The following is a 13,560-nucleotide window of genomic DNA, read 5'->3' as shown; positions in this document are numbered from 1 at the left end:
AACGGATTTAAGGGATCCAAACTATTGTTTGCACCCCCACTGTTGCGATCAGAACCCATAGCTTGATATGCTGCCTCACAGTAACCAAAACAAACATGGGTACTCTTTCAATCTCCTTACCCTCTTCATTTGTGATGTGATGAGAATGAACAAGTAGCATTTCAAGAACATTATCAGTCCATGACAACGGTCCTTGCCTTCTTGCGTAGTTACCGGACACTTCATCAATAGCAGTCACAAGGAGAGGAAGGTATACCCGCCATGGTATTCATGCGGGCACAGATAATGTGAAAAATGTTGCACACAATCCAGAATAGACGGACTACTCGGATTAGCTGCCTCTCAGAATGCAGAAGGAGCTCAAGCATTGATTTGGATGCAAGGAGAAAGCTACACATACCATGGATAGTGGATGAAGATTTGAAACTACCAGGAAGGTGTCCATATCCAAACATACTGAGATTAGAAGCGGGATGTGATTTGCAAGTAATGTTGCATGAAAGAAACACGTGGATGTGGTGTGCAATATATCAATGCTCATTATTGAGGAAGCAACACTATAATGAGTGAGGCCTTTTTGGCAATCATATCCTGTGATTGAAATCTGTGAACGACAATTTGTAAAGGTTTAGGCACTGGCATTTTTGATAGGTGAGACAATACAGGATTAAATGAGATGCCCAGGAGCACACATTGGTGAAGGGGTGAAGCTGGGATTTGCACCCACTCTGCAATTTCTCACTTTCCTTTCCAGTTTTTACAGTGAACTAAAATAATCCCATTGTATAGAACTGACTTGGAAGGTACACAAATCACACAACTCCACATGACAATTTTGAAAAATAGTTATAGAAACCGGTTATGCAAAATCTGAATTATTCTAGCTTCATTGTCTTCAAGGGAAGTTTATTAGTACCAGCATACTAATTGATGTGATCTTGTTTTTGTCTGGGTTTCCCTTTTGTATTTTAAAGCATTAAGTACATTCAAAACACAGGCTTGAATTGTACAACAAAGCAAACTGTTTTTGTGTCAAAGTAGCAGACCTTAAAATATGCTTGCCAGAGCCGGGATTACAGACATGAAACACTATATGGTTCCACAGTCTCGAATTTGGATACCTATTCACCTCTCCAGGCTAACACTTTATGCTCCTCATTAGAGTTGGCTGCCTAGATTTTACGACTACACATCTGACCAAACATTTTCTAGACCTTCACCATACTGAGTCTGTTTGTTTTTATAGCAACCAATATCTGGTGCATGTACATTGCTGATAATAGCACGTGTTGTGATACAAAAAAGTACATATATATGCAGGTTTGACATAGGAACGGCTGAGTCGAGTTGGCCTTCCTAGAATTTAGTGTTGTAATCTTGCTTCTGATGCTTGTGAATCTGCTTAGAATCACATGCTGTGCATATAGTCCGGCATCTAGTGGTAATCGCAGAGTATTTTATCTTTTTTGCGAAGATCAAAAAGGGGTGTTGGCCATGGGCGTGACATTAACACTATCCTTAACGTGACATGTAGTGTACCCAAAATCCTTCATGCGTCGAGGTCTCATAGATTTATTTTTTTCGCCTATCTAGTCGGTCTCACAAATAAGTGCTTATATTGCTGATCCATCTCTAAAGCGCCTCGCGCTGATCTTCTCGTCGGCTACTTGACGCTTGAGTCTGTCTTGCCCATGATCCTTCTGCTGACTGCTCGGTTTCCACGTGGCCTTTGGCCCTCCGGACGGGCCTCACAGTAGGGACAGTGGGGCCCTTTATTACTGACTTCCGAGAATGCCTTTCCTTTGCACCTCTTCTTTTCTCTGGTCTGGCTGCCTTTTCCCTCTGCTTTGGAGAGCACACACTTTAATTCTGCTCATCTTGCAATGGCAAATTTCCTTGGAAAGACACCCATTGCCTTTGCAATCTGTGTCTCCCTCGTGTTCATAACAAGCGATAGTGTTAAGGTCTGCAAACTTTATTGGCCCAAGACTCTAAAAGACAGGCCCCCAAAGCGGATGGCAGCCTATGCCATGCAGGCCGAGTCTCACTCCCCTGCCGTCAGCTCGGACGAGTAGTCGGCAGCCGCCGCTCCTATTCAGAGGCCGTTGACCTTATTATGGAACCCTTGGGTTCCTATGTGTCCGGTCCCGACAATCATGCCACCGGCAGTGCGGAAGTCGCACCCTTGCGACATGGGCACAAACACCTTCTCATAAACACATAACCCCTGCGCTTTCCTCAATGGATCAGCAGAGAAAGCCTTTGACGCCCACGGGCCTGTCGTAAATTTCAGCTGAGCTATCCGAACCTCGCCGTTCGCCCGATATCCCGGCCTACGCACAACGATAAGTCCTGTTTCAGTGGGCGCTCCTTCTAAATCCCTGGCGAGTTGTGGGTGAAAGTATGAATAGCACTCCAAGTTGCTGCTTTGCAAGTAGAATCTAGAGGAACATTTGCAATGTATGCTATGGTGGCCCCTGTGCCCAGAGTAGTGAGCTCTAGGTGTAAAGGGAATTCTTTAGTCTTTCTCTGAGGTTTAGTCTTTTCAAGGTAGTATACTACTGCTCTCCTGACATCTAGTTTATGGAGGCTTCTTTCGACTGAGTTAGTGGGGTTCTGAAGGAAAGGAAGTGCAACAGACTGGTTCACATGTAACTTCGAGATGAATTTGGGCGCAAAACATGGGTTTGTGTGCAAAACCACCATATCTTTGTGAATAGTAACAAACTGGTCCTGAACCGAGAGAGCTTGTAGCTCGCAGACTCTTCTTATAGAGGTAATGGCCACCAAGAAGGCGGTCTTGTAGGTGAGGGCCTTAAGACTAGCCTTATCCATCCGTTCAAGGGGAGGACCCTTTTAACATTGCAAGAACAACATTCAAGTCCAACATTTAAGTCCCATCCGGGAGATGGGTTGGAAATAGGAGGGTGGGAGGGGGGGGGGCTGGTCGCTTTACCCATTCCATGAAGGCTTTAATCACAGGAATCTTCCACCATGAATCCTTGCTCTGAGATGTGATATGCGCAGAGAGCACAGCAAGATGGACCTTTAGAGAATTAAAAACGAATCCTGAGTCTAAAGGGTGTGTTAAAGGCTTTATAATGGCAAAACCCCATTGGAAAATGCTCCGTGAATAAGGCCCTATGTCTCGAGGTAAACCGTCAATCGGGTTTATGTTTAGTATTGCACCAAATGACAAAATGTTTCCACTTGTTGGAGAAACAATGCCTGGTGTTAGGTTTCCATGCCTCCTTAAGTATGTCCATACATCTTTGAGGTAGTTGGAAGTGCCCAAACTCTGACTTCATTTGCCAAGCTGCTAAGTTGAGTGTTTGTGGGCACAGGTGCATTATCTGCCCTAGGTCTTGTGACCACATGTTGTATTAGCAGGACAGTTTCCTGGGAGGAGAGACTGACATCCTCGTGAGATGAGAACACCATGGCTTCTGGGCTCACATAGGAGCCACCAGGTTTATTGTGACTTGTTCCTGGTGCATCTTGGGCACTATCATACTGAGAAGGGGAAACTGGGGGAAAGCGTAGGTAAATTGCCCAAACCATGTTATCCAGAGACGGTCCCCTTTGGACCGCCTCCAAGGGTACATGGAGGCGTAGTATGATCATTGGGCGTTCTCCAGAGCCGCAAACAGGTTGATGTCTGGAAGACACCATTGTGCGAAGTAGTTTAGCAGAATGTGCTCTTGCAAACGCCACTCGTGTTCTACCGGTAGGTGCAAGTCCCTGCTGAGTAAATCAGCCAGAAGTTTGGTGCAAGTCCCTGCTGAGTAAATCAGCCAGAAGTTTGTGTTCCCCTGGAACACGTTGTGATAGTTGGAACATGGTGTGTTTGAGTGCCCATTTCCAAATGTTCCCAGGCAATTTGGATAGCCCTAAAGAGTGAGCGCCCACCTGTTTGTTCAGATAGTACATGTCCGTGGTGCTGCCTGTAAGGACAAGGAATGTCTTCGCCTGACAATGTGCTTGGAAGACCTTCAGGGCTTTTAACAAAGCAAGTAGTTCCAACAGGTTAATGTGATTGGATGCTGTTTGGTGCCACACACCGTGCGCTGTCATTGAAGGACGTGAACTCCCCACCCCGACTGAGATGCGTCCGTGGTGAGAGTGGCCTCTACTGCAGGGGTGGTAAAGGGTTTTCCCTGCAGAAGATTTTCCTTTGCCCACCGTTGCAGAGACTGAACGAGGGCTAGATCGTCCCATTGGCCGCTGACCTGACATCATTGGTTTGCGAGACACTCTTGCATGGGGACACATGGGCAGACGGGAGTGTGGAACTAGGAAGACTCAGGATGCCATTATTACCAGCAGCTGCATCACTTTGCCTATGGTTACTGGCGACAGGCTACATAATGAGGGATCTAAAACATGTCTTGAACTCTCTCGTTGGAGGGGAAGACAAGCCTGCCTTCTGTCCGAATCGGGCCCCAAGAAACTGACTTGGCTGGGAACCATGGTTAACAAAAATATGCATATGGTCCGACATCCAGTGGTAACCGCTTAGTATTGCATCTAGTCTTACGGGGACCAAAAGGGGACATCGGCATAGGCGTGTCTGTAACACTATCCCTATCGTGACGTGTGTAGTACCCAAAATCCCTCACGCGCCGAGGTCCCTCCGATAGTTTTTTTCTGCCCAGATAACTGGTCGCCCTATAGCGGAGCTCTTACTAAAGACATTGTTTATCTTTACCGAATTGTCGGTTTATTCCCCGTTAAGTCACTTTGCCAATAACAACAACTTCTACGAAGACCACGGGGGAATAGTCTATGGCTGTGGATTTCGGCGCCTAAGATCCGGCGGCCGGATTGTCCATGTGGTCGGGCCCTCTGGCCGGTCTATACAGTAGGGAGAGTGGGGTCGGAGTGGCCATATTGTTCAGTGTCTCTTTCCTCCTTTCCCCTCGCGGTCTGGTCATCCTTCCCTTTTGCTATAGAAAGGACTCCTTTTAGATTATGCCCCAAGTGTAGGGTCAGATATCCTTAGAAGGACGAACACAGGGCGTGTAACGCCTGTCTCCCCCTAGAGCACGACGAGAAATGGTGTGCGGCGTGCAAACTCCTTCGGCCCAAGACCCTTAAGGAGCGCTGTGTAAAGGGGTGGGCCTCGTACGGTATGTCATACGTGGAGCCCCCACCACCACACCAGCCGAAAGTGACGGGGGTACTCCGGATGACCAAATGTCCAACGCAGATATTATAGATCTTGAGGTAGACACTTCTAGATCTGCCACGCCCGTCCCTGACCCTTCCAGGCTCGACTCTGGTCTTGCTACAGGGACCACACCCGGCGACAGGGGCATACAAGTGCATAGCACTAAGCACACAACCCCTGCGCCAATTTCAACACCTCCGAAAAAGACGAAAGCGCCAACGGGGCTGCCGAAGTCTTCGCTTGTTCCCTCGGATCACTCTGATCCAAGGCCTTCCCCACATTCGCAGCAGCACATGGCGACTGGGCAACCAAGACAAACCAAGGGCTCTACTCCTGATCCTACACACATTGAAAGTCGGGAGCTCGACGCTTTGACGAGTTCCAGGGCCTCAGTAGGCCCAAAAACTATGACTAGGCCTCTCAGCCGAAATCCGTCCGCTAAACCTCCTGCTGGCACGGACGGTATTTCTTCTGCCGACAAATCACCAGAGCCTTTGTCTCAATACGATTCGGGGACTATCCAAGGTAGCATCGGAAGAATCGCAGCAGCGGTGGGCCTTATTCCGGTCCTGCTGAAGGTTATGGGTCTCTCAGCGGAAAGGTTTTCGGCGGATTGGATTCCTGATTCCGATGGAACTTACATAGCTAGTCAAGAGACTCTCTCCGACACCCTTAGAGGTTCCCGTCGACGCCAAGGTGCGGAGAACGTCATTTCTCCTCGTGCTGGCCCGTTTCGGTCCTCTATATGGACTACAGAGAAGTTCGAGGGTTGTATGGATCAGCTAGAGCGGATTATCAGTTCTTCTGATCACCCACCCCCGAAAAGGGCTCTATTAGACCCTAACCCCCAAATTCAAGTAGATCAGTCTCAGGTTTTCCAACAAGACGTGCTCCAGATGGATACTTATAGAGACATCTATAATGAAGAAGAGGAAGCTTCCTTTCTCAAACTATGAGGAGGATCAACAGGGTACGACAGACAACTGAGAGGAGATCCAGCAGGAAGGTGAAAACCCTTGGACACAACAGGATCAAGACGTTGATATGTTGTGTTTGGATTCTACTCCGTCCACCCCGGCTCGCCAGGTCTCCCCTGTGGATGACCAAATGGCTTTCAACTCCATGTTGAAAATGGCTGCAGAATTCTTTAAAATTGCCACTCAAGAGGCGGTACTGGAGCAGGATTTTGTGGAGGATATTATTAAATTAAAAACCTCCAGCGAGTCAATCCATCCCCCTCCTTAACTCTGTTAGTAGACGGGTAGCTCCCTCTTTGGTCACACCTGCTCAGACACGGACAGTGAACCTGAGAGTCGAAAAATTATTTCGGCCTTCTCCTACCGACCCTCTATATATCAAAGGGTACGCCATTCCAGACTCACTGGTAGTGACTACCACTCGAAAGAGGGTTGGGGTACCCGTTGCCACGGGAGAATCACCACCGGACAAGAAGTCTAAAAGGTTATATGCCCTGGGCAAACGTGCCACATCAGCAGCAGCATACACCATTCGGGTTGCTAATAATACGTTATTAGCAAGCTATGCTGATGCCCAATGGAACTTACTCCAAGAAGGCCTCCAGGAGGTTCCTGAACCCGCCAGAACAAAATTTCTCGCTATTTTTTCAGAGGCAAAACTGGTTAACCAGAATGTGGTGAAGAACACCCTGGACACTGCAGAAACAGCAGGCAGGTCTCTTGCACAAGGTACTCTTCTGAAAAGACACGCATGGCTGCGTACATCGGGCTTCAGACCTGAGACTCAGGCCTCCCTCATGAATAAACCCATTGAGAATAACCTCTTCGGGAAAGCAGTTGATGAAGCGTTGGAGACGGCCAAGAAGGAGCACAAGACTATTAGGTCTTGGCACCAGATTACACAAAAACCCTCCCCCAGAAGGGTAATAATTCTCGGCGGTCCTTTCGAGGACAAACCCGTGCCGGTCAGAACAACTAGGGCACGGGTAACTTCAACATGAATCAAACATCTGGAAGCCCGACCTACTACCCCACAAGGGGTCAGAAATGTGTCAAAGGTAGAGGCAGAGGCCCCAATCCCAGGGGAGCCACAGCCTCTGGTCAGAAATGACCACCAAGTCCATGTCCCCTCCCATGTCTCCCTGGTCGGGGGCGATAACATCTTTCCTCAAGGCATGGGAGGGGATAACTTCCGACCAGTGGGGTCTTAAAGATGGCCGTCCACGGTTATTGCGTGGAATTCGCCCGACCTCCACAGTTCAGACCGCTGCGCTCATGGCGCCTTTCACCAGACCATCTGGAGATCCTGATCCAAGAGGTGGAAGCATTGCCTGGGAAGGACGCCATAGAAGCTGTCCCTATTCTTCAGGTAAACAAGGGTATTTATTCAGTGTACTTCCTTGTACCCAAAAAGGATCTCACCAGAACGCAGGTAAGGGTAAACAGGGACTGATAGTCTGCGCAGGTGTGCTGCTGCCACTGCCAGGACTTTGGTTAACACCCTTGGCGCCAAGGCGATGCCGAAGGGGAGTACTCAGCAATGGTGGTCTAGAGGAAACCTCTTGAAGGGGAAGACCTTCACCACCCCTGCAGTGGAAGCCACTCTCACTACAGACGCATCTCTCACAGGGTGGGGGCGCTCGCCTGCTTCAGCACACAGAGTGTGGTCCCCTCAAGTAGCGTCCAATCATATAAACTACTAGCAGTGTTCAAAGCATTGAAAGCCTTTCAGGTGCAACTGCAAGAGAAGACACTGCTGATCCTAACCGACAGCACTACAGCAATGTATTACCTGAACATACAGGGGGGCACTCACTCTCCAGGGCTATCCAAGCTGTCCCAAAACATTTGTATATGGGCTCTCAAACACAAGATGTTTTTGTTGTCCCAACATGTTCCAGGGGAACTCAATCTTCTGGCAGACGTACTCAGCAGAGACTTTCCTCTGCCAGAAGAGTACGAATGGCAGCTCCACAAAGACATTGTGTCCAACGTCTTCGCAGAATGGAGTTTCCCAGAGATCGACCTGTTCGCTACTCAGGAGAACGCCCAATGCCAAGACTATGCCTCCAGGTACCCCCAGAACCGATCCACAGGGAACGGTCTCTGGATCACTTGGTCAGGGAAATTTGTCTATGCTCCCCCCAACCCCCCATCCGGTTCTCCTTCTTAACAAGATAGTGCACAAGATGCACTAGGAACCAGTTACCATGATACTGGTGGCTCCCATGTGGGCCCGCAAACCCTGGTTTGCTCACCTGATGGAAATGTCCCTCTCCCCACCAGTCAAGCTGCCCTGCCCGTACAATGTGTTGTCTCAGGACAGGGGGGAGACCTTACACCCGTGCCCACAAACTCTAAACTTAGCAGCTTGGTGGAAGATACCAGTAATCAAAGCCTTTATGGAAGGGGTTAAGAGGATTTATCCTCCCATCTCTCATCCAGCCCCTGGATGGGATCTGAATGTGGTTTTGACCAGGCTCATGGGAGCTCCCTTCGAGCCTATGCATAAAGCAAGTCAAGTCTGAAAGATCTGACTTATAAGACAGCCTTCCTAGTGGCTATCACTTCTATCAGAAGGGTTAGCGAACTACAGGCTCTTTCTGTTTTAGATCCTTTTGTTACAGTCCACAAAGGTAAGGTAGTTCTGCGCACACATCCCAGGTTTGCGCAGAAATTTATTTCGAAGTTCCATGTGAAGCAGTCAATCGAACTACCACGCTCTTCCAGAACCCTACTAACATGGGCAAAAAAAGCCTTCACACACTAGACGTGCGCAGGGCAGTCATGTTTTACCTGGAAAGAACTGAACCACTGAGGACAACTAAACAATTCTTCGTTTCAGGGCTCTAAATTCGCGATCTCAAGGTGGATTGTCAAATGCATCAGACTGTTACACTCTTGCTGAGAACTGCACTTCAAGCCTAGAGCACATTCTACTCGAGGCACTGGGGCATCCATAGCATTCATTGCAAATGTTCCTCTTGAGTCCATTTGCAAAGCAGCAACCTGGAGTTCTGTACACACCTTTACAAAACACTATTTCCTAGACACTCATTCTAGGTCTGATTCTCAGGTGGGACAAGCAGTACTAAGACATCTTTTCTCTACTGTTCCTTCTCGCAACCCACCTCCAACTCCGGGTACTGCTCGCTAGTCTATGCACAGCGTGTGATTCTAAGCAGATTAACAAGCATCAGAAGACCTGCATTACTCACCGTAATAGCATTTCTGATGATTGTATCTGCTTAGATTCACATGCGCCCTCCCTACCTCCCCGCTCGGGGTGGAAGGAACATGGACATCTTACTACTTTTCTCTCTTTATGTACTCACTCACTATAGCCTTGGGCACCCTCATGGCAGAAAAAATACAATCGGAGGGACCTTGGCGCATGAGGGATTTTGGGTACTACACACGTCACAATAGGCATAGTGTTAGACACGCCCATGCCGACGTCCCCTTTCGGTCCCCGAAAGACGAGATGCAATACTCTGCGGTTACCACTGGATGTCAGACCATATGCACAGCATGTGAATCTAAGCAGATACAATCATCAGAAATGCTATTAAAGTGAGTAATGCATGTCATATCCTGACCTGTGCCATTTTAGATTGGTTAACAATGGCAACTGAATTCAGATAAGGCAACCTTGTGGTGCCTCCCACCAAGGTGGGGGGTCCTGTGGCAAAGGCCCCTTTGCCCTCCAAAAAAGAAGTCTTTGCTCCATAGAAGTGACTTTTGATGTTTGAAAACTTCAGTTGTCAAACTTTATTAAAAAAATACGAAGATATTCCCAAAATGTGTAGGTGTAATTTGGTGCAAGGTACAAACGTATACATAGATGTGTGGATTAAAAGGGGATATCTGGTGGAGAAATATTTAGGTGTTCGAAGAAAGTTTCTAAAAGTTATTTGAGAAAGTAGCTTTTTTTCTGTATGGCATGGAGTAAACTACTTCAGTGTCAGTCCACTTCTTTGGCTAAAGGTTGCTCCTTTGTGAATCTATACAAATTGCACTGATTTTTCTAGCAGCAGTAAATTAGCCCTGATTTTCTTTGTGAATACCGTTTTGAGGTACAAGTTACAATGAGGCAATAAAAAGGATTAGTTGTGAATCTACCCAGAAGTCTCTAAATCTGAAATGTCAGTTTACCTGTTAATGAATATGTGTGCTAAATAAAAGTTCCTCCTTTTCTTTACCATAGAGAATCCAAATGACCCGTAGACAGTCTGTTGGACGCGGGCTTCAGCTAACACCCGGAATAGGAGGCATGGTAAGTGATCGATGCTGCCTTTTCCTGCAAAATACTGTTAATCAGGTCACTGTTTAATTTATCCATCTTGGGCATACACAATTCTGTTTTTCTTTATTTGACAGTGCGTCACAATATGATTCTAGAACTTTGACAGAAAAACAATCACTTTTAAAGAGTGATGTTAAAATATGTGGTTCTGGTAGTGTCATTAACCCTGCCCTCATCCAAGTGAGAGTGGCTACTGTGGTAAGTCGGAAGGAATCAAAGGAGTGGCATTTCTACTCAAGATGTGTATTCAACATGAAGAAAAAGGACCTTTCTCCAGCATGGGGTGGCATGGATTCACATGCTCCTGAATATTCCCTGTAGTCAGGCTGGTAATCCTCAGTAAAAAGAAAAAACAGTTTCACTTTAGTTTAAAAACGGTATTTGTCCTCTAAACCAATCACTGTCCTCTGTGTAATGCTGCCCCCATCCAATGACAGTCCTCTCCCTAAGCTCCACCCCCAGTGGCTATCTTCAGATTTCTACTGCACACTTCACTCTTGGGAGTCGTCTTGGTGCTCTCCAAGGTATTTTTTCACATTTCATGTTTTCGGCAAATGTTAGTAACGTTTTAGACAGATTTCTGTCTAATCGTTTGACCGGATGTCGACTACTGGCAGCGGGGACTTGCATCACAGATCTTTCGAGTTTCGCGAAGGCTTGGGCCTACTTTGTGCCTTTCCACCATGACTGAGGAGAACAGCTGCCTCTTCAAACAATATGTGGATTAAGGAATGTATATGTCGAAGATGGGCAACAAAAATGTCTGTATTGCCTGCATCCAGACCATGATTGGGAGGGATGCGAGGTCTGCTGTGAATTTTCAAAAAAGACCCAGAAAGATCGCTACTACAGGCTGGCAGTGTGGCTCAAATCGGCCAAGGCCTCTGACTCTGCTTGCAGGCATGGTCATGCTTTCCACAGGACCAGCCGATCACACAAACTCCCTCAGAAAAGAGGTTGAGATCCTTTGAGGAAGCTCCACCCTCGGGGGTCCAAAAGAAGGCAAGACTGCAGGTCGTTGATTCCACTGGGTTCTCCTCTGCTGCAGGTCGCCGCTCGTGAAGAGTCGCCAACACCAACCACTTCTATGGTGAGCCTACCATTGAGGGGCACGCCCTCTAAGTGAAAGTCCTTGACTCCTACAAAACTCTGCGTACCATTGGCGGACAAGTCGACAAAGGAGAGATCAAAAGGAGGCCCTGCACTGCCCCCCTCAGCAATGCCATCGGCAGCTCAACTGGCCAAAACTGTCGTCAAAGGTCAGGACCACGCCGATGAAGGCTCCTGCTGCCACCCCATCAACGACTCTGACTACCTCGTCGACAACCACTACATCAAAAGGGGAGCTGGCCACAAAGGTGGTGTCCACAGTCACACCGGCGGCTGCCCCGCGGGTATCCCAACCGCCATAGCGTGAAGCTGAAAAGGGGACTGTTAGGGAGAATTCTCATTCAATGGCTAATTTCCCTTACCTAGTGAGTCCCTCAGCAGCTTTGCTGGATTTCTGGGGTTTATTTTTTCCACTTGGCAAGAGTGAGAACCTTTTTCCCACTCTTACAGCGTATTTTTGTGTGTTGTACTTTTTGTTTTCATGGTCTATGGAGTCTCGCCAACTCCCTAGGCATCATCTTTTTATTTGTGTGTTACACAGCACCTTCAGTGCAGTGACACAGGGTTGTCTTTTAGACTTCCCAATGACTCCATTTTTCTGGGGCTGACTTTGTCCCCCAGAAACATGTAAAGTTGCCATTAACTTTATATAGTCAGATTTCCACAGATCCAGTACACCCCATCTTACATGGAATATTGGAAAGGGTTAACTACTGTCCCTTTTTATCTGTACCTCCTGGAGCGTTATTTCGCTCCCTTAACATTAATTGGCTGGTGGCAGTGGTATCTACCCTAACCTTTCTACCGCTGTTATATTATATAACGTGGTAATGTTTTAGGCTAATATAGTAGCCTCGAACATGAAACCTGCTTGACCATATTGGTTTTAATTTGGCTTCGGTTGGGTTTCGTTGCCATTTCTTGTTAAAACCTTTCTTGTGTTTTACTTTGCGCGGCAAACCAGGTTTGCCTCTTTTGTTCACCGTTGTCTGGCGGGCTTCTCGCAAGAAGCCCTCCTTTTGGCACCTAGGTGTCTAGGTGGGCTGAATGTGAGGCAGGGGTGTAGTCACCCCCTGCACAGGGTCTCCTTGGAGACCCAAGTCGCACTTTGTGTCCATTGGCTGAGGTGGTTGTCTGGGCTGGACAACCCCCCTGCGATGTGATTGACAGCCAGGCTGTGTGAATGGGGGATTTTGGCATAAAAGGCAGGACGCTTGGGCTGGAAGTCAGTCACCAGTGGAACTGCAAAGAACCGAAGAGAAGCGGAGAAGACGGCTGCTGCAACCCTGAGTCCCAGTGAAGCCCTGCTGCAGTCCTGAACTATCTACCCTTCAACGACAAGAGAAGGTCCAGTCCGGAGTCTTCTTCCCTTGAGCCTGGTTGGATCAACCAGCTCACCTTTCTTCAGCCAGAGAATCCTCTCCTGGGTCGAAATCACTGCATTGCTTTAGTGGTCCGGATAGCCATCAAAAGAGCCCTGTCCTGATTTAAAGGAGCGCACCTTTTATTCATCGTTGCTTTTGTTGCTGCTGGCCTCATCCTTGGGTAGTGCAGATCGCTCCAGATGTCTGCCTTCTTGTCCCCACGACTGAGGCCGCAGGAACTGTGAGTCTGCAGGAACTACCAGGAACAACTGCTGTGGCACTAGCTTTCTTCAGCGGAATAAGGTACTGTGCACATTTGGTTGTTCTCTCCGTCCGACCTTGAGGAATTGGGGTGAACCCTTTTTCTCCACGAAGGCTAGCCCTTTCTTTCTCCCTTCTTATAACTTTTGCTTCCCTTTGACAATATCTAAGTACTCCTGGCAACGTAAATCTCGAACTGTTCGTAACGTGTGATCCTCGGCAACTGAGCATCTGCTCCAGTGACACTGGCACAGGCCTATTGACTTTTATCTACATCTGTGAACGAGTCCTCTGATTGTATTGCCTTGACAAAAGTGTTGCCTATGATTTTATCCCCTTTTCCCTTGTTTTAATTCTAAAGTACAAAGTGTG

At 47.7% G+C, this 13,560-nt stretch overlaps 1 protein-coding gene across 4 annotated transcripts in view; it reads left to right on the top strand.

The window, feature by feature from the left end:
• TPR (translocated promoter region, nuclear basket protein) overlaps positions 1-13,560 on the top strand; it is a 2,097,972-nt gene that overhangs the window by 1,828,741 nt on the left and 255,671 nt on the right. For all 4 annotated transcript variants that reach the window (XM_069641376.1, XM_069641377.1, XM_069641375.1 and 1 more), the window contains one exon: positions 10,355-10,423. In XM_069641376.1, the coding sequence (XP_069497477.1) occupies positions 10,355-10,423 (69 nt within the window). The remainder of the gene's footprint in view (positions 1-10,354; positions 10,424-13,560) is intronic.

Source organism: Ambystoma mexicanum, chromosome 1q (assembly GCF_040938575.1).
Source record: "Ambystoma mexicanum isolate Mex_15411 chromosome 1q, UKY_AmexF1_1, whole genome shotgun sequence".
NCBI lineage: Eukaryota > Metazoa > Chordata > Amphibia > Caudata > Ambystomatidae > Ambystoma > Ambystoma mexicanum.
This window is presented reverse-complemented; position numbering and strand designations above follow the sequence as displayed.